This window comes from Zosterops lateralis (genome assembly GCF_965231275.1).
Source record: "Zosterops lateralis genome assembly, chromosome: Z".
NCBI lineage: Eukaryota > Metazoa > Chordata > Aves > Passeriformes > Zosteropidae > Zosterops > Zosterops lateralis.
The window spans coordinates 67,849,940-67,874,150 of NC_139800.1; the positions used below are offsets into that span (position 1 = coordinate 67,849,940).

General features: G+C 36.2%; 1 protein-coding gene across 4 annotated transcripts in view; it reads left to right on the top strand.

Moving 5' to 3' along the window:
• Positions 1 to 24,211, top strand: part of EFNA5 (ephrin A5) — a 203,834-nt gene that overhangs the window by 158,658 nt on the left and 20,965 nt on the right. For all 4 annotated transcript variants that reach the window (XM_083883267.1, XM_083883266.1, XM_083883268.1 and 1 more), the window contains one exon: positions 9,916 to 10,208. In XM_083883267.1, the coding sequence (XP_083739393.1) occupies positions 9,916 to 10,208 (293 nt within the window). The remainder of the gene's footprint in view (positions 1 to 9,915; positions 10,209 to 24,211) is intronic.

Here is a 24,211-nt window from a genome sequence, read left to right on the forward strand (position 1 = left end):
TGGTTTCATATTGAAATTTCCTATGTTCCTAAGTCTGTTTGTGGAAGTCTGTGATGTTTCGGGGGCTTTTTTCTCCTCTATATTTTGCTCATGCTATTTTATATTATATCTGGATTCATTCACTAGCTGGAGGATGGGGATTATGACCAGAGCTTGTTAAAATATACACAGTTTATTAAACATAAAAATACTATGAAACATCTCCAGGGTTTGTTTCATTTTACACTCTTGCATATTGGGAAATTAAATTGTAGATTTTACAAGTTGCAAGTTATTAGGATGTCTGAGTCGCCAAATTCTAATTTGCTGACAAAATATTTTAAAATTAATTTTAAAATATTGATTTCAAGATTAATAATAAAAAGCTATAACTTAATGTTGGAGAAAAGCATTTCTGTAATATGGCAAGCATAGGTATGTGCAACAGACAAGCAGTTTTATCAAAATGTATGTTTCTTCTCAAATGGTGCCTATATATTGACTGGCGGAAATTGGTGCAGCTCTTTTTTTCCACTGAGAGTATGAAAGAGATGGAGTTTTCAGTTTATACAAGTTAAGCATCACTCTGCTTTTTATGTATTAGTGAGAAAGAAAATTTGTGAAGCTGACTTGCAGTATATATACTTCCTTGTGGAAGCTGACTGCCGTTTATCTCAATTATTCAGTGTTCAGGTTAACATGCTTGTTGGGCAAATGTTCTTTTCTTTCATTTTGTGAGTGTGAGAAGCAAGACTTTCTGCAGATAGGGCACTGTTCTCCATATCCATTAACAGATGTCAGCACATGCTTCAGGCAGGGTTAGCAAATACCACTCACAGAATCACATTCCATCAAGCCTGATAGACTCTGTCTTCTGGGTTAGACACATGGTCACCACATGTTGCTAGAGTCGAGTCCAGAGACTTCAGTAGTATTCCTACCTGTGAGTTTTTATTTTATTAATTTTATTTTGGTTTTTTTAAAGAATGTAAACTCCAAAAATGTTTTCTTCCAAATGTGACTGATAGAGTATGTGTCAGCACAGCAGAGCTCAGATAAAACTTGTTTGCTTTTTTAAGAAAGGTATGTAAACAAATGAATCAGCAAACACATTTTTCTGATATAGACAAGAGGTGGCTGAGATAGGTTTTGTATTTTCAGGCAAAATCATGGAATAAAAGATGAAGCTGACATCTTGTATGTTGTTAGTGCCTAAAGCAGACAAATGTAGAGTCATGTGTGCAGGATATTGATGACCACAATTAAAAATACGTGAGCAGTAATTACCAGATCTCCTCATTCCACCTCAGATAAAGTAGGATGAATGTTGCTGGTGAACTCCAGAGTAGTACTAAAGTGACCACAAGTAATGAGCTCGTGTCCATAAATCAATTTAACAAAGATTGGCTTCAAGCCAAATATTTTGGATTCCAAGTGTGGTTAGAGGTTCCAAACACAAATGTCAGGCTGCCCTTAGTCTCTTCTTGGGTGTGGTACCTTCCAGCTAATGTTACTAGGCTTCAGCAATGAAATTTGTCCTCTAAATCTGAGTGATACCTTTGACAGAACAATAGCTCTTCTTTTACCTTAGCCTCCCTTCTCTTTTCATCCTTCTTTGCAAGTTTAACGCCCAGAGCAATGGAAAATAAATAGTCAGGTAGAGACCATAGGCAGGGGGTTTAAAGCTATCAGAGTTGGGACAGCTGGGATTGAGAGTCTGACCTCATTGAGAACATGTTGCATGCCATTATAACCCTTATCATCCATAACATGGCTGTTGTTGCTCCCCAGATGCAATGAATTCTTCACAAGTTGCAGCAAAAGAGAAATTCTTAAAGATGAGGTGGAAGTCATCTGTGCCCGCTTTGAAGGAATTTTACAAAAGCAGAGTCTGAGGAAACAGTTTTAGTAAACCATATGAAGAATGTCCAGCTCTTTGATTAGGAGATGCAGAATGATGTGAAGTTAAGTGGGTGAGGCCACTCCAGTACTTGAGAATCTCTGGAGTACTCAGATTTATAAGTGGGAAATAAGTGTTGATTTGTTAATTCTCTTCCTCAACCTACTCATGGAAGAGCAATTAGTTTCTACTTTTTAATGTTTGCGTTATCACTGAACATCTATCTTTCTGCAGTGATAGCTATAAAAAAGTCAATACAGGACCTAACTCTACAAACATAGTTATGAGTGTAAGGGGAAATTATTAACCATAAGTGGAGTAAATGCATTTCCGTAGAATTTATTTCTTAAAGAGCCCTTAAATCATAAAAATAAATGAAATCTATGTCTCTGCTTTAAATTAATTGTCGCTGTTAACTGTAAGATGCAACTGAAATTTTCATTAATGAATAGAACCAGAAAAAAGGTATTTCAGGTCTCTCAGGTTAATGGAATTAACACAGGATATATCTTTCAAAGAACTTTTACATTTTAAATAGGACATCTCCTTTTCTCATTAAAACCTATTTCTTTCCTCCTGTGTTTTGCAGTCGTTTTTTGCCATGGTTCTAATAGAAGACTCCTGGATGCAGGTTTTCTTTGTTTTGCCAAACAACATTTTAGCCAAGGCACTTTAGGAAGTTTTCAACAATCAGGCCTTATTAAATAGAAAAAAAAAATAGAAAATTTAATTTCTTTTTCCATCCAGAAGCCTAAAGACTTTTGTCATACTGATTTTGAGAAAGTTTCTTGGTTCTGGAAATTAAGAGAATTAAAAGTTTGTAAGTGGTCACTTGCAGCATAGCCATAAACTTCAACAGTAAGTGAAAAATGAAGTTCGAGAAAGTGAAGCTTGATTTTACCAGTGTTGTGAACCTTGGCCTGGCTTATCTAAGAAGATTTCAGATCAATTGCTGATGTGGAAGTAGGTGCTTCTGACATTTCAAAAGGTCTAGTTTTTAATCAGCACAGAATAAAAATAATTTTTGTGAATTTAGTACTTTTTGTAGTATTTCTTTAGTTCTGGCCGTGCATTCTATGACTCTTCTGAGTTACTCAGTGCTGAACAAGTTCTTTTCTTTAAAAATCTGAATGCTAGGGTGAACTGATTTGTTTCATGTTTTTTCCCATGTTCTAGTCCCTATAGTAAATCACTTGTTTTTCTCCATTAAATAGGCAGCATGAAGTGCCAGGTACAATGGTAGCTGATGAGAACCCTGTTCTTTAGCAAGAAAAGAACCCAGCCTTACGTCAGGAAGGAACAATGTCTCTCTTGTACTGTTGGCTGGTAAGAAGGGATAAAGGCAAGAGATTCTGTAGAGAGACAAGCCACACAAATGTGATGTTTTTTCTCATGAAGTCCATCTTAATGCAGCTCCCTTCTTTCTGGTTTTTTTTTGCTTTTGGACCCACCCAAGTCATGTGAAAAAACTCCCAGATGAGAGGGACATAACAAGATTAAAAGGGGAAAGTGGATCTCCCACGAATGCCTGTGAAGTGAAATGCAGGGAGATCACCCGTCTCTTTCAAGCAGTGTGATAGACGCTTGCAGCCGGTTGTGAAACAGTAATCTGAGGTCTGATGAACTCTTTCAAGTGCAAGGAGCCTGATTCTGCTCAGCTGTGTAATTATGATGGAAGGGAGCCAGACAAAGGCAGGGACCTGGGCGCAACGTTTTGGGAGGCTTGTTCTGGCAGAGTGGATGGGAGAGTAGAAGGAAGGGTGCAAATAATAAGTTTCTCTGCCTGATTGATAATGAACTAGTAATAAATGGCCTTAATATAGTAATAAGTTTCCCATGGAAGCCTGATGATTGCCGAGAAGCTTTAGCTGAGTGCATGTGACCACGTGTTATTTTGATCAGCTGTAGCACAGCAAAGCTGTGTAATTATCATAATCTAACAATTAGCCTGGCATCCTTTCCCAGTATTTAATTACTCCAATAAATGCTAATTGAATAGAGGACTTAATGACAAGAGAATAAGTTTCTTTCTGCATTGTGTATTTAGCTTGCAGTTTTTTCTAAGCATAATTTTGAATACTGTTTTATTGAACAACAGCCTTGATTTTGCATCTTACGTGGTGTTTTTTCATGGTGTCTTGAACTTGTTCTAACTTGTGAAACTGTAACCTGAGGACTGAAAGGTCATGGACTGATTCTTTTTATTAGAAGGTTTTTTTGTTTGCTTGCTCAGGGTAGCAATATCCTGCTAGAGATCTAAAATGTCAATGGCTTGCTACTGTTAGCAAACACACTTCTCGTAGCATCTGGAAAATGTTGAATTTTCTTTTGGTTTGAATAGGGCCAAAATTAAAATAGCTCTTTGATTGCTTCATTGTTTGTGCATCAGAATCATTGTTGATGTCAGCAGAGCTATGGGAACAGAGTTTATGAAACGTTGTGACAAAAGCCAGTAAAAAGAGCAGAAAAGCATTAAAGAGGTTATTTTTCCATAGCACAGAAATAGCATGTTTAAAATTATCTGCAGTAAAATGGTACACATAATCCCACAATCCCTCAGATAATTAACGACCGCAAGATTTCCCCCATCACACTTAAAGCTGTTAAGTTGGTTGAAATGAGGGGGCTTTAAGTGTGTAAAATAATAACAAGGCACAAGTTATGCTGCTATGTTCCAGTCACAGCATGTGAGCAGAGCTTGGAATAGTACTAATGCACTACACTTGCCATCTAAACACAGACAAAAGCTATGGGCAAACTCAGGGCCGTGGAATGATGAATAACTACATTATGACATCCTGAGAGCAATTAAAATGTCCTTTTAAATGATTTTAACAGTTTCCAGAAAATGTTTGGGTTTTGTGTATTGTGTGTGCAATTAACTCTTTTAATAATTATTCAAACAAATAGTTTCATAACCAATTGACAAAAAAATTTTCAATCAATTTCTATATTTTTCCAGTTCAAGCTTTTTCTGTGCCTAGAGCATTTGTAAGAGGTGCTTCTGTTGTCTAATAACATTTAATCTACTAGAGATTCTGCCTTTGTTCTGCCTTTTGGTACCTATGGGATCTTCTCACCTTGCCTGCTTTTTTTCATGGTATTTGTAGGAATGGACTTTTCTCTGAAACCTCACTGTCTCCATTAAATTTAATTAAAAAGTGGCTTAGCCTCCATGAAAGTAAAAAAGAAGGAGTTGAGTGACCAGCATTCATAGAGGTATGCACATGCTGCTCACAGAAGCCTTTCTTTCTTAGGAAACAGAACAAGTAATGTTTTGCTGTGCTATCTGAAGAATTGTGAGTAACTGTAGTTTGTATTTATCCCATGAATGAATCTGTTGGGAGAATTTTGTTGATGTTGTTTTGCATTTCAGGTTATCATTTGAGAAAAAGGTGACAGGGTGAGGCATTTGACAGTGGCAGTGTCCTCTGCACATTGGTGTTCACAGACTGTGCAGGCTCCAGGCATCAGAATAGGGGCCATTTGCATCTGATTGCTTCCAATACCTGACTGAAGACAAGAACTTCGTAATTTGTTGTCAGAGCAGTTTTTTGGAGTCTTTTCTGGTTCACAGTGAAGCCTTGCTTCATGCATTTGACAAACAGATTCCAAATAAAGAAAGGTTGACACAATAAAAGGTAAATTTTCCAGTACACTTATCCTGAAGTAGAGCATCTGGTGCGTCGATTTTACAGGAAGGGCAATAGAATATAACTAATAGGATTTGTAGGGGAAGTAACAAGCAAAAGCTATTGAAATATTTTATCTCTCTGAATGAACAATTAGTGTTATTTGTGCTGTTCTCAAATTAGATTTTTGTAGTGTTTATTCCAAGAAAGAAAGATAGAGAGAAACCAAACAAAATTGTTATTGTGTTTTAAATATTGCTTTAAATAAATTGTCACTTTTTTCAGTAACCAGAAAGGTTATTAAGTTCAAGATGAGTCACTTAGGCTTCAGAACTTACAATTATGAAGAGAAGCATGCATACAGACCAGGTACTTTCCCTTTGTTAATGGATAAACAGAGTACATTATTTACAAAATATTTTGCTAGTCTTGTTTTTCTGTGGTTAAAATAGCCACAAAGTTCTCTCTCTGCATCCTGAATACCTGGATATTTCATCAGTGGCATTTTAGCACAGAAATATTCCTCTGACAGGCTTCACTGGAAGTGGTATTCAAGTTAGGTGTGGGAAGCTGATGTTTGTTGGTTATGGAAATGTTTAGGTGTAGAAACTAAACTATCTGTCTCTGTCTTCAAAATGGCTTTTATAACACTAATGCCTAATAGCTGGCTTTCTAGTATGCAACTTCCCAAGACACCCTTTGAATGCCACCTGACAAAAACCAAAGGTTAATTATGTTTGAAGAATAACAGTGTTTTGCCGTGTGTAAGCTAGAATGCATGGAGACAAATGACATTATTTGCAAAAAGGTGTGTAGATTCTGTCAGATTTTTGGAGAAGCCTTTTTGGTTGGTTTCTACCACAACACTATGTTCTGCTACATGAAATCTAGATAGAGCTGGTTGCTTCCTAGATTAAAGATCCTGTTAACCACATGGTTCCAAAAGGTGTGGGAGTCTGGGTGAGGACCTGCCAGAACAGGATGAAGACCTAATTGGGAAAAGAGAAAGTACAGCAGTAACATACTAGTGAGTTTTCTGTTTGGAATGGGACTGGAAAAAGGGACAAGACATCTGCTATTCTTCTTGTATCTGCAAATATGTCTGTTGATGGACTCCATCTTCCCTTTAGATATTTCACTCCTCAGTGTATGTTGATGGCTAAATGTTGATCAGTGCTTTAATTTGAAATAGAACTTTTGTTTCACTCTAATACCTGACATTACTCTACTAAGTAAGAGGTTTTCAGCTTGTAATTATTAAGTGTGTAAGTGTTAAATGTCAAAGGTGGTTTTAAATTCTTGAAAGTGTGTGTGAAGTATTTCCTTTAATAGCTTTGAGGACTGAGCTGACGAATTTTTTGTGAGTTACTCGTGGCCAACCCTTCCTTTCTGTTCTGATTAGAAGATTTCACCTTTCCTCTTTGAGGACGTAAATGTAACATGCTGCTTGTAACTGGAGAAGCAGGAAAGGTCTCAGTTCATTCTAACAGAAGCATTGGAGATGTTGTAGCCTCTTTTGAAAACGTAAAATTAGTTCTACATCTCTTTAGCATACCTCATGACTTCTTCAAGATATTGCAAGACAGGAAATAAATACCTGCTCTCTGATTCATTGTTTGTTAATAACCTGGAGTAAAGAGACTTCACTCAGAGCTGTGTAGTCAAATACCTTGGTATGTATTTTTTCTGGAGGAGATTCAGTCCTGTGCCAACAATATTGGCTAAAGGCTAGTTTAGATCACTTTAAATATGCACAAACTCCTTTCCTTTTTAGACTCATAAATGTAAACACTTCCTACCTATGGCAGATGGCTGATGAATGAAACTGTTGAGAAAACAGGGGAACAGGGAGGAAAAGACAGTGGGATAAAAAGGACTTGGTTGTGTCCTTCATATTCAGACCTGCTTTGCAAGCAGCATTTCGGAGTCTGGGATGTGCTGGAATGAATGAAGACAATTGTTTCAACGCTTAAGGAAGAAGAAATAAGAAGGAATCTATAAAATACCAGTGATCAAAGAGGATAATTATATTGTAGCTTTGTTTATTTAATAAGAATACAGAGGGAAACTTTGCCAAAAGGAAGTCAGCTGAGGTTTGATTTTTCTTTTTCTGCACCATCTCACTGGTGCAGATTACAAGTTTGATTTCGTTGCTAAATTGGAATTAAGGTGTGATCACACATTTAGCTGTCTGTCTCCTTGTACTTATCATCTCCATTATCTTGGGCTGTGCAGTTGGATTCTTCTCTTGAAATTCAGCTATTTACAGTACAGACACTGTCTGGAAAGCGTCTCTCTAGACTCTGCCTTTGGTTAAAGGAGAGAATTAGCTACTTCTGGAAGTGTGATCCACCTCATTACAATGTACTAAAGAGGCTGGATGAATTGAACATCAGAAGCTCCTATTGCTCTCCATTGACTTTCAAGATGCTGTAGAAAAACAGTTCACATAAGGTTATTTGTGTTGTAAAAGTCTGGTAGAGAGGGTCAGTCTGATCTTGACTGTATTACATAAGTATAATTCTGGAGGCATATAGTTTGTGCCACAAAACTGTAATTGGGCATTATGAAGGCATAGGCTGATAAAAGAGGTAACCTTGAGAATCCTATGAGAAAACTGAATTATAGCCTACATGGTTAAAAAACCCACAAAACTGTCCACACACAAACACATTTATATATAAGTACGTATCAACTTTTACTTACTATAACTGTAATTGAAAAAATAAATAGAGATATTACCGCCTGAATGCATCTTTTCTATTTGTATCTTACACTCTTTTTTATTACCTGTAAGAAAAGCATACTGTTAACTGATTCAGAGAACAGATGCTGATTTGAAAACAATACATTTTTGCAAATGTGTTAAGACATTATTTGTTCAGGTGATAGATTTTGAAAGCACTGCAGTACAAAAATATGTATTTTGACCAACAATTTTGATAAATGTAAATTCTTCTGGAAGAACTGTGGTTCAAAAGGGCTTTTCTACTTTTACAGAGTAGAACTGTGAGGCTGTGCACTGGCTGAAATTATACAGATCTATCATGCTTTGATGGGTATTCAGTTTTTCCCCTTTAAAAAGCTATTTTATTGAAGTTAAATTATTGTAGGGATATGAAAAGGTGTAGTTTGCTCTGAATTTATCCTTGGAGGGCCAGCAAATCATTGCTTTTCCTCTGAAATTAGATAGAAGGATCCAGATGGCAGATTTCAAGCCCATCAGGTGTTTAAAATATGCCCCTCAGCTAAAAAGAAGTATTATAGTTAAATCTGTCATGGCCTTTTTATTGCTCTGTGGTACACTTGACAACTGCAGCTGTGAAAGAGAGAAGCTACAAGTAGCCCAGTCAGCCTGAAGTGGAGTAGGTCAGTGGTTGGTTTCTTTAGCTGCCCCAGGGAGTTTAATGAACGTACAGACCTGTTTTATGGAATTGTTAAATCTATCATGGTATAAACTCCCATGAAGGCAGTGAATTTGTCCCCATAGTTTCTTCCAGACACTATGGCAGGCATTAGAAAAGTAATGTAAGTGAAACATGCAGGGGAGAAACAAGGGAATCCTCCCCACCCCAACAAACAAGAATCCCACATCTCTAAGGAGTCCTCAGTAATAATAACAGCAATAATAAAATGCATCTGGGCTGGTGCCTTGCACTGCATTTCTCAGCTGGCACTCATTCAGATCTGTCACATTAGGCTGAGTGCTGATAATTTGTATCCTGAATCCTTTTATCTGAACAGAGCAACACCTTCAATGTGTACTTTTGGTGGAGGAGTAGCACTGCTTTTGGAGTCTCTTTAAAAAGCAATACAGACTTTTCTTTGCATCTTGACAAATTGTTGCTTATTATGATGAAAGACTAACCTGTTTGCATTCTTGTAGTAACTATAAGTACTCACAGTCAAATCAGCTTTCAGCACAGGGGTGATTACTGTGATTCAGAGAAAACTATATGTTTGGGTTATTTATTTGCATGCATATGCAGATGTTTCTATAGACACTGATTTGGGAAGGCTGATACAGTTTTGGCTTCTTTGCTGCTTCTTGTTTCTTTCTTCAGTTAAAAAAACTACCCAACCAAATAAGACAGACAGTTTCTTTCTTTGTTATTTAGTAAACCATAGGGAAAAATAGCCTATAACTGAGTGGGTGATAGCAATAGACTTATTTTGTAAAAGAATAGAGCAAAACCTTTATCCAAAAGGCTGTATGATCACATTCCTGCATAATAAGTCTCTGATAGCTCTGGTGAACTGTAAGGGTCATTTTTGAGAGTGAATGTGCATGGCTGGAGTGAAATGAAGTGCCATTAGTGATGCCCTTTCATATGAGAATGTCACCCTGCAGCAAGGTCATCCTGAGACAACTGTGCTTATGTTTGAACTGTTCTGTGATTTCAGATTCCAGCGAGGTGACTATCACATCGATGTCTGCATCAACGACTACCTGGATGTGTTCTGCCCTCACTATGAAGACTCAGTGCCGGAAGATAAGACAGAACGCTATGTTCTGTACATGGTGAACTTTGATGGCTACAGCTCCTGTGATCACACTTCCAAAGGGTTCAAGAGGTGGGAGTGTAATCGGCCGCATTCCCCAAATGGACCATTGAAGTTCTCGGAAAAGTTCCAGCTCTTCACGCCCTTCTCACTGGGATTTGAGTTCAGGCCAGGCCGGGAGTATTTCTACATCTGTAAGTACAGAGAAAATTACCATTGTTGCACAGCAGGTATAAGAAACACAGCTAATTTTTCACCTACACTCTGTGGAAATACAGAGGGGCAAATGGTATATAATGCAGATGACTTACAGTGAACACAGGCTTAAATTATCCCTTGATACATTAACTAGGAATCTAGCTGGTGAAAATGACATTAAATCATATCTTCTTTTCTCACATGACATATAGCATGCCAGCCTGTTCACCGAACCACGGCTGACTTTTAAAGCAAAATGCACCATTATTGCAGCACTCTGAGGTGGGGCAAGAAGGGAAGGATAGAAATTGTCTCCAAATATGAGGAAAGATAATTAATCCTTTCTATGTGGAATGCATCGATTTTCTTACTTGCTTAGATTAAATACTCTTGTCTCTGTTGTATTTATCACCCAAGGAAAGTGACGTGCTTAAGTGATAATATACTACTGATGTCAGTAGCCCAGTGGTATTTAAAACTGTAATTTCTCAGACTAAATAATCCTAGTATTTAGCCAAGTGGCATCTTTCTTCTAACTTTGTTCCCCCCACAACATTTTCATGGGTGAGCTGTTTGTGTCAGCATGGCAATAGGGAGTGCTTGGGAGCAGGAGGCAAGCAGGTGAGTGCTCCAGGCACCCAGGCAAGATGCAGGAGACATGTAGGTCTAAGGAAGTGAAAACACCAGGAGGTTAAAACCCAGTGGGTTAAGTCATATAATTTCAACTATCTCCTGTGTTTAATACTCTCAACAAAGATATTATTTCATCAACTCATTTTGTACCTGTAGCTTTAACTCCTAACAAGTTTTGACTGCTCCAGTTTTATTTTCTTTTCCAGTTTTTAGTTTTAGACAATAGAGTCGAAACTTTAGATAGACTGCAGATCCCAATAAATATTGCTTTCATATGTGTAGCTGGCCTTTCTACTGTGAAACAGTCATTCCACCTCATTTCACCAGAGAAACTGAGTACATATGATCCCTGTTTTCAGCCTCATTTCTTCAACATTGAGATTTTTGTTTTCCCTTCCATAATCTACAGGGAAATAACAGTCTTACTGGATAGTTTTCCATTAATTTCTTTTTCTTCCATCAAGCAAAAACCTCTAGTGAGTAGTGCTTTTTCACCAGAAAAACTGTGCCTTGTTCTTGTGCTGAAACACAATAATAGAAATAATACTAACAATAATACTTTAAATAATGTTATTTAAATCTGGGGTTTGATAAGAGAAATAGTATAAAGATATCAGAGTTAAGTAGATAATGTTCAGGGATTTACAAATCTGTGTTGTGTAGGCCCAGTCCTACTTGTGTCACTAGAGCAAGAGTTCTTTGTAATTCAGAATTCTGATATCAGGCTCCCTCGGAACAGTGCAAATTTTTTGTGGATTTTTATTTTGGTTTTTTTAGTATTTTTAACTTCAGTTCCAGAAAATTGTCAGTCAAGTAAGCAGGAATAGTTAAGCTATGGAATGCAGTCTATCATCACAAGGTGGAATAAAATGTAGTGCTGGAATGGCATAAGTAGCTGCAAGCCTGAAAAAATTTTGTTTTTTAAAATTTTAAAAAAGAAAAAAAGATAAATGTTTAATAAAGATGAAAACCAAAGATGAAAGTGAAGGGAAAAAGCAGAGAAATCTCAGCTTGGGCTGTCTAATAGCTTCATTGTTAGAACATACAAAATCCATTGAACTCTCAAGCAAGATACTGTGATTTAAATACATCCAGGTTGCTTATGCCTGGTTTTCCTCATTTATGCTCAAATTCAATATGTCACTAAAAATCATATAACTTTCATTTAAAATTCTATAACATTCATTTAGCTGTCAAGGGCTCCCTTCAAAATAATTGTTCTGAAGAACTTCAAAATTTGAAGAGCTTTATGATATTCAATTGCATTCATATGGAATTATCTTTTTAAATGAGAGCTAAAGTAGCAAAAAAATAGCTAAGAGATGTAAAGTATTAGTTTAAGCTAATCTTAGTTGAAATTGAATTTTTAGTCATGTTTTAGTTACACAAAAGCATTTTTCCTTTTTTTCTGTAGTTTAAGTGTTTTTTTCCTTCATCCTTTGCTTTGCTGAGGGCATTAACAAGGGCATTGACATTGTAGAAATTTCGGAGAAGCACTGTACAATAAGTTAACAATAATATGCAGACCTTCTCAGGGTACAGTTGTCCATTCTGGAATGTTTTTCTTTTAGCCTATGCTGAAGAAAGAAGATGATAAAATCTTGTTCCCTGTTTCCTCATCAAAATTGTAAGCAGGTGCTAGTTCAGGCTGTGGAGACCACTTTTGTTACCTTTCTGCATCTGCATGTTAAAGAAGTTACTGCTTTGCCATGAAGTTTCCTTTGCTCAGCAGATCTGAAACCTTTGCCCTCTCTACAGGAGAGAGGGAAAACTGACTATGTAGGATCAGTCTGGCATGTTCCATTAAAGGGTTACAATATACGCTGTGTAGTCTAGACCTCTGAAAAGACAGACGTTAAGTGGCTGGTTAGCTTAATTACTGTCTGGTGCTTTGTCAAAAATCTTCACAGTTTACCTTTTAAGGATGTGGCTTGCTTCTCTTGCTACCATTATTTTCAGAAAATTAAATAATTTGTGAACAATCACTGTCTCTTTGTCTGAACTGTTCATTTGGAAAATACCATTATTCTTTGTTATGCCATTGCCTTCACCAGATGAACTTGGTCTCCATTCTTTGCATGTTCATTCTAGGGTAATGCAAGGGAAAAATCTTATCCATTTGATATCAAATTTACATTGAGCAAGTGAATTCATTCACTTGCTCAATGACTGAATTCAACATTACAGTCATGCAATCAAAAGTACTGATTGAGTTTGCTTTTGAAAGAAGAAAAGGTTATTAAATATTTACAGAGAAATTAACTTTTATTTAGTTAGGGTGTGCACAGTGTGGGGCTGGGGAAAGCAAATAATAGATCATGACCTGAAGTCTCAATTTTTACTTAGTTCTTGTCAGGAGCTCATCTCAGGCTAGTGTATGACAGCCTGAAAACAGACAAAATAGTATTACTACTGACACAGAAGCAAATGAACTATAGAGAAAGCCAAAACAAAATAGTGTCATGACAGTGATTTTAATGTCCTTTGGAAGGGAACATAAGTTTCAGTGTTTAGGTTAAGGTGAGGTACTGTGCAAGGTGAGATGAACTTAAAAGCTAGTAAGGGAAAAAACCGAAAATATATAATCTTACATAATTATATATTTCAAGATGATAATATAATTTCCATTGTTTTAACTTAATTACAGATAATTTATTAATATGTTAAGTAAAAGTATAAGTGGTAATTTGGCAAGGATACATCAGGGCTGTTGAAATAAAAAGAAGGAATGTGTATCTAGAAGCAGACTGGTACAGATTTCTGCAGAATCCTGACCTCAGCTGCCAAACCAAGCTGTTTTGTTGATTTAAGCTAGAGCTTAAGAGCTGTTCTTTTCTTGAAAGCAACAGTGCAGTGTTGAAAGTTATATTGATATTAGGGTGTGATACATGCTTTTCCCTGAGTCATCGGTCCAGTTATTTCAGAGAAGAACTCAGTAATTTGTCCTTATCTATGAATAAAATATCTTATGGTATTTCTTATCATATCCTCCAAGACTTTATATATATTGTCTATTTAGTAATTTGATCACTATGAATCTTTTCATTTATATATGTCTATACCTTTTTCCTAGAATGACAAAGTAGATTTGCTCTTATTCAAAGTTCTCTTGCTTCTCTTCTGTTCTCTGCAAGATTCTGATGATTTTTGCTAACAGTAAGCAAGCTTTACTTTTTGTATATCTAAACATACTCGTGGGGTTTTTTCTCCATTTTTCTTGACAAAAGAGCCCCTTTCATCTTTTAAAAATCCTTTTGAAAAGTTAAAAACCTGTCATTTATTTGTATAACCTTTTTTGCTGTGGTTTATTTCTAGTTTTATCTTTTGCGTGTGTCTTTCTTAGTTTATTTCAAAATGCTTATGCTGTTTTTTTGTCTCACCTTTAATGTGTCACTATCACTGTGCCTTTGTTACCACCATTTATTTGCATGAAGTTTCTGATTGTTAATTGAGAAGGTTTTGGTGAGATTGTATTACTCGTGACCACATTAGGATGGTGTGCTGTTATGATTTTAATTAAGATTATAAATAGTATTTTTAAATAGTTCATGTGTTTATGGCTAAATTAAGAAACAGTTTCAAAAAAAGTTGTTGTTTCAGTTGTACATATGCTTCTTAATAACATATAACTATCTTATTCTCCTTTTTCTAATATAAAATATATTCCCAAGAAACCTGCTGTTGCTGTTCCCTTGGTATTTTTTGTGTTTGTGTTTGCTCCCCATTACCCTGGTTTCCCTGGCTAATTCCTTCTTTTCCTGAAATTTCTGATTCTGAGAGTTTTTTTATTCAAATGATATTCCATCCTGACAGTCTTTAGCTTTTGCTTCTATAGGAAAACATGTGATTTGCATTATTTCTAATACAAAAACTGTGTCTTCTGTAAGCTGGTTCTACCTCTGTTCCTGGAACTTGTTCTTACCACATTTCAAAGACTGTAGAATTGTTTGAATCCTGCTGTCATTTTTCTCTAATAGCTGCCAGGTAGCTGGACAATCATTCTGCACACATCTGGAGGCTCCTCTGATTCTAAGAATTTTAAGGAAAAAACAGTAAAAGTGTCTTAATACCTACACTCTTACTTGTGCCTATTAATTAGGTAGTTAGCTTGTTGTATTAATAAGGTCTCTAGCTGAGCTCTTGTTCAGCCAGTAGCAATCCCTGATGGCAGTTAAGGTAAACTTATTCTCTTTACCTCCTTCTACCATGTTTTGTGAGTGGTTAAGAGTTGAGTTGTACTATTATTTTTCTTTAGTCTCTGCTACAATTCTCTATCAATTTTTCAGTCATGTGAAATTCCACGTGTTATGATCAGGTTGATTTTTGGTAGGGTTACTGTCTTTTTATCTCAATATGTAAGCAGGATTCATGTTGTTATCATTGACTTGCCCTGTGCCTGTTCACTGCTTTCCACCTGAAATGTTTGTGGTAGAACCTGTAGTGAAATGCTCTTTCCAAGTGTCTTAGCCACTGAATTGCTGGGGATAGGACAGTACTTGAAACTACCAGTGCTTGCTGCTGCTGCTGGTCCTTTATGAAATTTTGTTTTTTAATGAAGAATTACTGGCATAATTAAAAAGTCTTAACTCAGAAGGAAGTACTGTACATATCCCTCTATAAATCAGCAGTTAGCCTAGGAAGTGCAGTGTTCACTTTTCATGGAAATTAATGCAGACCTGACAATATGACTAAGACCCTGGAAGCTTCCAGATTGCTAGCTTGGCTATTTTTTTTTTTTAGGTTCAGTATAGCAAAAATTAAGAAACGTGACTTTGCAGAGGCAAGGTTGAATAGCCTTGTGATACTATGTAGGAGAAAACTACTGAGAAATCTTCAGTGTAATTGATTCTAACAGTTGCTATAACAGATATTTTTCATGTGCTCAAAAAAGAATGATATTAAACAGCTGTGTAGATCTCATTGCTCCTGCTTGAGCAGCAGCTTAATATTAGTGGATATCAATGTTTTGCATGAACAGGCACGACTTGCTGTAAGATGGTTATTTGATTTAGGGATCTCCATGTTTGCTAGAGGTTTAGTTTGATGTAGTGGGAGCAAGAACAGAAAGACTGTGAACTGTAATTTTGTCGTATCAGAAAATGTAAATGTGAATACCCCCAAAAAACTACACTTCTCATTCTTTTAATCATCCTTCTATAAACCTGGAAATCTTGCTTTATCAGAACTGTTGGTGTCGTCAGCACAGCAGTTTATGCTGCTGACTGTAGGCCTGTTGGTAGGAAGTGTTGTCAGAGGGCATATGTACACTTCAGATTTTAAGTCTGACTTAACAGAGGAAATTCCTGCTGGAAAAGGAGACAATTTAAAGAAAATAGTAGGACTTTTCATGTGCAACCTAAAGAGTGTGAGAATCAATCAAAGGTTACTCTAGGCAGTTTGGCTAACAATTTGGTTAGATTACTTAGAATACTTACTTTTTTAGAGGAAGTCAGTCAGTGCTTTTGTTGTCATATCCCAGCTGGAATAGCTTAATAGCTTAGATAGCTTAGTAATATTTAACTGGTATTACTCTAGAAATTAGGTTTTTTCCTCTTTTTCTTTTTCTTTTTTTTTTTCCTCTTTTATTTATTTTTTTGTTTTTGTTTTTAATTTAAATAATCCGGCACTTAGAATATATGGTTTCTTAATAAGTAGTCATCTTTTCACTGAGTAGTTGTACAAAAAAATCTTTCAGAAAAGATTTTGGCTGTTTGGTTCTTTGGCTGGTTTTGTCTGCTCATATCAATGACTTACATGCTCTAAAAGGCCTAGTTTGGACATTTTTCTGTCTTGAATCTGTAAATACTGGGACTCAAAATCAAAGATTTGCCTTGGGAAAAAGTTTAGTTTTAGAGACTGTGTGTGCTTTAGAGGAATAAGTAAGGCAGATTGATGATAAATCTTGTCATACCATACTTATACTGGGGTCAGTGAAGACACTTTATTTACTCATAGGCTAAACTTCTATTAAAATTGTTTCTAGTTGTCAAATGGTTTATCTAAATAGCATATCATTTGCTTTGAAAGTGAAATTGGGATTTGTCTTTCAGCAAGTGAAAAAATGCAGCCTGTCTTCACTTCAACAGGTGTTAGTTAATGTAGAGATTGCTGGTGGTTATATTTCCTCATTGTCTTTTGAAAACATGAAGATCACTTTTGAAACTCTCTCTTTGGATATCCTGGTTTGCACCAAAAACTGAAAAATGAAGGTTAACTAAAGCACATTATAAGGGATGCTGAGGGAATCACAAACATTTTTAGCATGTTAATTCCACTTCCCTTTTAGATAAACATTGTTTATTGCCAGGTTCCCCATTAACCTTTCAATCTAGACCCAATCAACATAAACACTGATTCTGCTTTGACAGCAGTGGGATCAGACATGACACTCTACTACAACTCCTGCTTTGATAGCTGTTTTGCTAGAATCACTTGAGATGTTCTGAATGAAATCAAAGCAATTGAAAGGGTTTGATAAATGTGTACTTTAAAAAATATTTTTTGTGATAACATTAGACAGACAAGGAAGGTGACCTTTAAAGGGGATTCATGCTTAGCCTAGTGTGTAGATTAAAGGACTGGTTTCTGTTAGAAAGCATCAGAAAAAGATTAAGTACTAGTCCTGCTTAAAAGAAAGCTGGAATAATCACCAGTGTCTAATAGATTTTGACGTTGGTTGTGTTCTTAGAATCCTCAAAGGGAACATTAAAAGCTGTTGAATAATTTGGGACTTGGGAGAAATCCATATCAGAAAACAAAGAGAGAACCTATGGAAGCACTGGTCTCTATTGCCTGAGTTTTTCAAAGAGAATGAGTATCTTTGAGAAAGCAAGTTTAAAAAAGAAGGTTTGGATTCACATGCTTCAAAAACTGAAGTGCCATTAAAGTCCTCACAGCAACAGAAAAATACAAGAGTGGAGGTTATACTCCCTTGCATCTGAACATGATCTACAGCATATTTTATAAGGTGTTCATCCTCCTGTGAGCATCAGTGATGTGTTACTTTATACTGAAGTACTGGTTTAGGTCATTAGAAAGGGTGAAGGAGTGACCACAGAAAAGTGAACAACAGGGTTTTCTTCTGTCGGCCTTTTTCCTTTCTCATCTAAGCTGCTTGACAAAGGCCAGTTCATTTTGTAGAAAAATAAAGGCTATATTGAATGTTACCTGATAATCCAATCACAAGCATTAAAAAGATAAATTGGTTAGACCTTAGGTAAAAGATTTTTAGGGAGCATTAGGAACTTGATGAATCTGTATGTGAGGAACCTGCCTTAAGACAAATGGTGACTAAATGTTCCCTACTGGTGATTGTACTTTTTTACATTTGTGATTCTTGTAAAAATCCCATTGCAATTTTCTTAAAAGTAAGTGTTTAAATTTTAGTGTTCTGCTGGAAGTACAATTGAATGAATTGCTCACAGCTCTTCGAATCCTCATGGACCATTCATCATTCCTTACTTTAAATCAGTTTTGATGTTCAACAGCTACAACTTAACATCTCTGAGGTTGCTGCACTTACTTGGTGGATGAGACTCATTGCAGTGATACTTCACTGGAATGTTACGAGATTAATAAGCTGAAGCACGTGGATTCTGTGGATGAAAGGATGCACAGAAGCGGAGAGTAATATTAATAATTATCTGAGGACTTGTAACTCTGTAACAGTGTTCTAATTTGATTTCTGAGCAAACTGAAACCTGTTTAATGACCTGTTGTATTGGAAGTATGCATTTCGTAACATGGAGCAGATGCCAACAGAAATGAAAACAGCATAGCATGACATTTGGAATAACAGTGTTGTACTTCATTGCCTCCATGTCATCAGCATGTTAAGCCTCTCTGTTCCCCAGACTAAATCACAAAGGCAGCACTTTCTTGGGTGATACTGTATGTGTCATGATACAAACTTGATTATATACGCATGCCTGCAACCACTAGACCAAAACTAAACTCGCTCAATGCAAAAATACTTCCACATGCTGAGTAATTGGCTGATGGTCTTGTTTCATAAATTAATATTCAACATTCAACTCCATATTTTTTAAATACTTGAATTAAAAAAAAAAAAAGGAAAATTTGTTTCTAATCTACCTAACCCTCAGATAATAGAGGAGGCTCTGAAAAAGGAAAACATTACAGAATTCTCAGTAACTTCCTTATTTCCAGGTAATGTGTACTCTTCAGACAGGGTGGCCAGGACTCTGGGCTCAAACTGACACCTACAGTTAATACTTCTATCTCCAAGATTCTTGGCAAGTCAGTAAAATCATGTAGAATAAGATTTTTTTCACAAGATTATTCAGAAATACATAGAAATGCTTTATTTGGAAAAACTACATAAAAATCTTTTCAGCATTTCAAATGTTTTCACTTTCCCTCAGAAAAACAGTAGGTCATCCACATTATTGACCAAATGAGATTTTTACTGTCTCTAAAATCTCCCTGGCCTTCCTTACATCGTGGATATTTAACATGTAAACTATCAAGCCAGCCAGATCCAGCACTACTTTAGGGAATTAAGAATGGCTTGAAGGTATATCAAAATCTCACGTGTACTATACCTCTATGCAGAGTTGTAACCAGGCTCCTTTTGATGGTTATGGGAAATAATATTGCTGTTGCTGATCTTCTGGGGGTGAAATGATCTTAATTATTTGAATCAGAATGGAGATACATTAATCAATTTGAAGAGCCCTGACAATTCAGTCAAAGTGGTATTTAAAATGTGTTCAGGCAAAAATAAACCAGAACAAATTGTGCCTTAAGAGTTGTAGGTGAGGCTATTGTGAAGATATGATCATCGGTATCTTTTTAAGTAGATTTTTTAAACACATCTGCTTTTGGTAATACTGGGTCATCTTCCTTTATCTCAATACCTCTAATTTCATGTGGACTACTTCTCTCTAATATTTTGAGATTTTGCAGAAGATGTTCAGGTGTGAGGCATTGAAGGCACTGTTATCCTACAGCATAGGGCCCCATGTTGAGACTGAAGCCAGGAGCTGTAACAGCAGCTGCAGCAGGACTTGCTGTCTCCCTTAAATGTAGTGCATTTCTTCAGGATCTCCAGGACTGTAAAAGAATGCAGCCTGTCCTCTTGAAGAGGGCTTTGTAACAACACCTCTTTGCTTCTGGCTAGTGATGCACAGATAAGTCATGAATTTGTTTTTTCCCCACGGGCATGAAGTTATTCATACAGTTTCCATTGGTGCTTTGTTGAGCTGGAATCTGACTTCCTTAGGGACTATCTGTAAACAACATCAAAAAATAGAAGAGAGGAATGGCATAGTCAGAACTCCACAGGCACATCAGTGAGGTACAAAATACCTTTCTCAAAGAGATGTTTAGAAGCAAAGCATTTGTTTTTTTTCAGAAATAAAGGAATGTTCCAGTGAGGATGATGACCATAACAGTGTTGTGTAGTTCATGCATGAGCAATTGATATAGGTAGGTTTCTGTTTAACAATCTCTTTTATTAAATTTTCTTGTATTTCACAAGACTTTTAAAGTTACTTTATTCGCCGTTCAATATAAGCAGGTAAAGTATAATGCCACTGGAGTTTCAAATTAATAACTGTGTAAGAATACATTTTAAACACATTTATCACAAGACAAAGACAGCTATTATCGAACCAGTTGCCTGAAGCCTTAAAATAGGGATATTATTTATTTTTCATAAGTGGCAGTTTGAAACATCTTTTACATGGTTCTCACTTTAACAATGTGTGCAAGGCTTCCTCTGAGGAAGAAAGCATCTCCTTGACAACTGTTTGGAGGTGTTCTGCAAAGTATCCATGTTCCAGCTTATGCACTTTTTTGCAGTGATGAGTCTCAAAATTAAATTAGGAGTAGTAGAGCAGTCTCTCATTGCACCACTGAAAGGTGCTGCCAACCAGGTAGCAAAAACAACTCCCTCTTTTAACAGACTTCCATGCCCATACAAAACGTGCCACTTCCAGCTTATAATAGGGGAGTGTTGGGTAGGTTTCACTGCTGGCTCTTTCCCCCAGTTCCAAGCAGAACAATCAACCAGTGTGGCTGGAAGTTACCCTTATCTTTAGAGATTGCACCTGTGTGAGCTTTGTTTAGAAATATATGCCAGTGCAACAACATTTTTTTTGTTTGCAGTCCCACTTGACATACTCAGTGGCAGTTCAAGCAAAACTGTGTAAATTAATCACTATCACGTTTAGGCTTTAAAGGAGGAATTAGTAATTTATATTAATCACAAATGTTTTTCCAGGTTTTATTAACAAGCAGCTTGGCTGCCAGAATGATTTTTGGAAGACATTTTTTTTCTCCTGGCTGTCACAGAGAACAAAACAGTTATTATGGGCATTTAGATAAAGATTAACGGTTTTGGCTATTCCTTTGAGGAAAATTGCATTTTACAATGCATTCCACTTCAACGTGGACCATCACTGCCAGCATGATTTGTCACCTCCTTGATAAAATTATACAGTGGAGACACAAAATGGTGTAATTCATTTTAAGAACAGAAGCAGGTTAATCAACAAAGCAAAATGAGGTTAAAAAACAAACCAGACCCACATTTCTTAATTGTTTGGAAAGTCCAAATTTCCAATTGGAGAAGTGAGAAGTGTGCTTTTAGCATATTTTCGTTCATTTTGTCTTCATGTTTTTTTCTTTACCTTTTTCCCTTGAGATGGCTTCATGAGTCCTGTATGGAAATCCAGAAAAAAGTAGCACAGGTAACCTCTTCATATTCCACAAGTAGTTCTGCGGAGCACTGTAGGAGCAGCCCATGATCTTGGCACAGGGTATGAAGAAATTACTAGAATGATAAGAAAGAGGTCAAAATTAATATTGCAGGGTTTAACAGCAATGCAGGACAGACTGCCAATATGACCTTCAGATTTCACATGTTTCAGACAGACAAAATCAATTGCCTAGCACACTGCTTTTTGAGGTTATCATGTTCCAAAGTATTAAAAGAGAGAGATCTGTTATGGTATCTCCATTTTTGCTTCCACTTTTGTATTTTAGCATGGTGTAAAATTGAGAAAATCAAAATATAAGTGAAAAATCTTCTGTTTGCTACAACAGAGACAAACAAGGGTTGAAGGAAGAAAAAACTCATTACAAAGAGATTAGAAAATTAATTGGTTGGTAGCTCTGACAGCTCCCATTGGATGTCTAAGGATCTGGTGAAAAGAAAGTACAGTCTCAAAAGTAACATTTCGTCCTATTATTTCTTTCTTTCATGTAGAGACTCCTCTGAAGCATCATTAGGTTCCAATTATTTTCAGTAAAATATTTCACAAGAAAAGGGCATAATAAAATCGGTAGAGGTAGTGTTATTCCCCCGAGAAACTTCCTATGGCTAATACTCACATGTAATAGGGAAGGCTTCTGTTCAACTTCAAACATAAAGAGATTTCTGCAACGATGATTCTGATCTGTGGAGGTTTGGAAATCTTGTATCATGACATTAATGCATCCTCTCTTTTCCCAAAATATGGGGCACCTGATGAATACAGTAGGTCTGAACACTTGATTATCTTCCTGGCTTAATATAAGCATAAAATCTATTACTAGATTTTTTTTTCCTAAGGATGAGTGTTGCCTTAGAGATACTGTTCTTCCAAAAAGTTGAAATATTTGTAACATGTTTTCTTCTCAACTGCCTGACTTTTTTTCCTATATTTACCATGAATTTAGCATGTATATGTGTATGGATATACATGCATATGTGTATATATACACACGTATATTTATAAAATAATAATATGAATGAGTCTCGTATTATAGAACCACAGAATCACAGAAGGGGTAAGGTTGTAAGAGACTACAGTGCTCTGTGTGGTCCAGCCTCTCTCCTGTACATCCCAGAGCACTTGGCGGAGGTTGGAGTCCAGTTGGTTCTTGAATATCTCTTATGTAGGAGACTCCACAACTTCTCTGGTAGATATTGGTTAGATCTGTGGCAAAAATAATTTTTATGTGCTAAAGGTTTTAACTGTTATGATTATAAAAATACTAATTTTCACAAACTAAGATGTTTTAAGAAGAGCAAGATATTTGTAATATTAAGTGCCAGTGAAGATTATTATAGATTATCATTTTCCTCTATGGGCTGATCTGACCAGTGATTGTTTCTAGTCCTTGATGTGGCATAACCATAATCACTACACATTTTCACAAAATGAAAATGAGATTAAAGGTACATTTAGCCCTAGTTTAGGTAGGAAACTGTTTGTGACACTTCTTGGGGTAGAAATGTGTCTATCTTTCCTTCAACTTAATTCTTCTCTGTGCTTAGTTCCTTTTACGTTCTTGGGAACAAATGTGATAATCAATGTGCCTTAGAGAGAAACATTCCCTCTAAAATCTGTCCTGTTGAAGAAAATGGCAGAAGTAATCATTCTCTGCAAAGCATGATCCAGCTTCCTTAAGGAAATACATAAACTTCTAGAAAAGTTTGCCACCCAAATCTTTGGGATGCAAAATATAAAATGTTCATTTTCCCTGAAGTTTTCCCAACTACCTGTCATGCCATGCTATTTCTGCGTTCTTAATTAAAGGACAAAGTGAATTCTCCAGTGGCTTTGCAGTTACCTGGCATGGCCAGTGTCTGCTGTGATTTCAAGGTCCCAGACCATGAGCCCGTTCCTGCTTGAAAATGCCAGCTGCTTGTTCTTACCAGAGACAATAGCATTGCTTCTAAGCGAATTATGGATTAATTTGTAAAGATGTATGTTAAGGGTTAGCTTGGGGAAAACCCTTTATAAAAGACTGCCTCGGGAGGATATTTCTTAATGTGCTAATCTAGCTGAGAAGAGATATTTCTGCTTAGGACTTTTTCATTTTATACTATAGAATATTTTCAATGAAATATAATCTTAATCCAAAAATTAATCTTTTGGGAAACCTGCTGCCTCATTAAAGTTGTGAGAAGAAAAGGAAGAGAAATTTTTTGGAACTGTGTCGACTAGGAGAATGAGAAACATGCTTTAGAAATGTAAGTTAAAGTTACATTCTTAGGACTTGTGTGAATACAGCTGGATTTTCACAAGGATGTATGCTGTTCCTCAAAGTGCTTATGAACAGCATATCATATTCTAATATCATATGTATACTAATATATACATGAATATTTGCACTCCACTCTTATAAATATGAGGTGAAATTATAAGCACATGCACATTCTTAAAAGAAAAAACCAAACAACAAAACCAACCAAAAAACAGCCAGCAATGAAAGACATACAAATGAAACAGCAACAGAAAGTCCCATGAAATTGCCTTAGCTCTTAATCAAATGTATTTTAGGCCAAATAAATCAGACTCTGAAATGATAACTTCCTGTGAGGGAAGGAGGGACAAAAGACTAAAACGTGGTG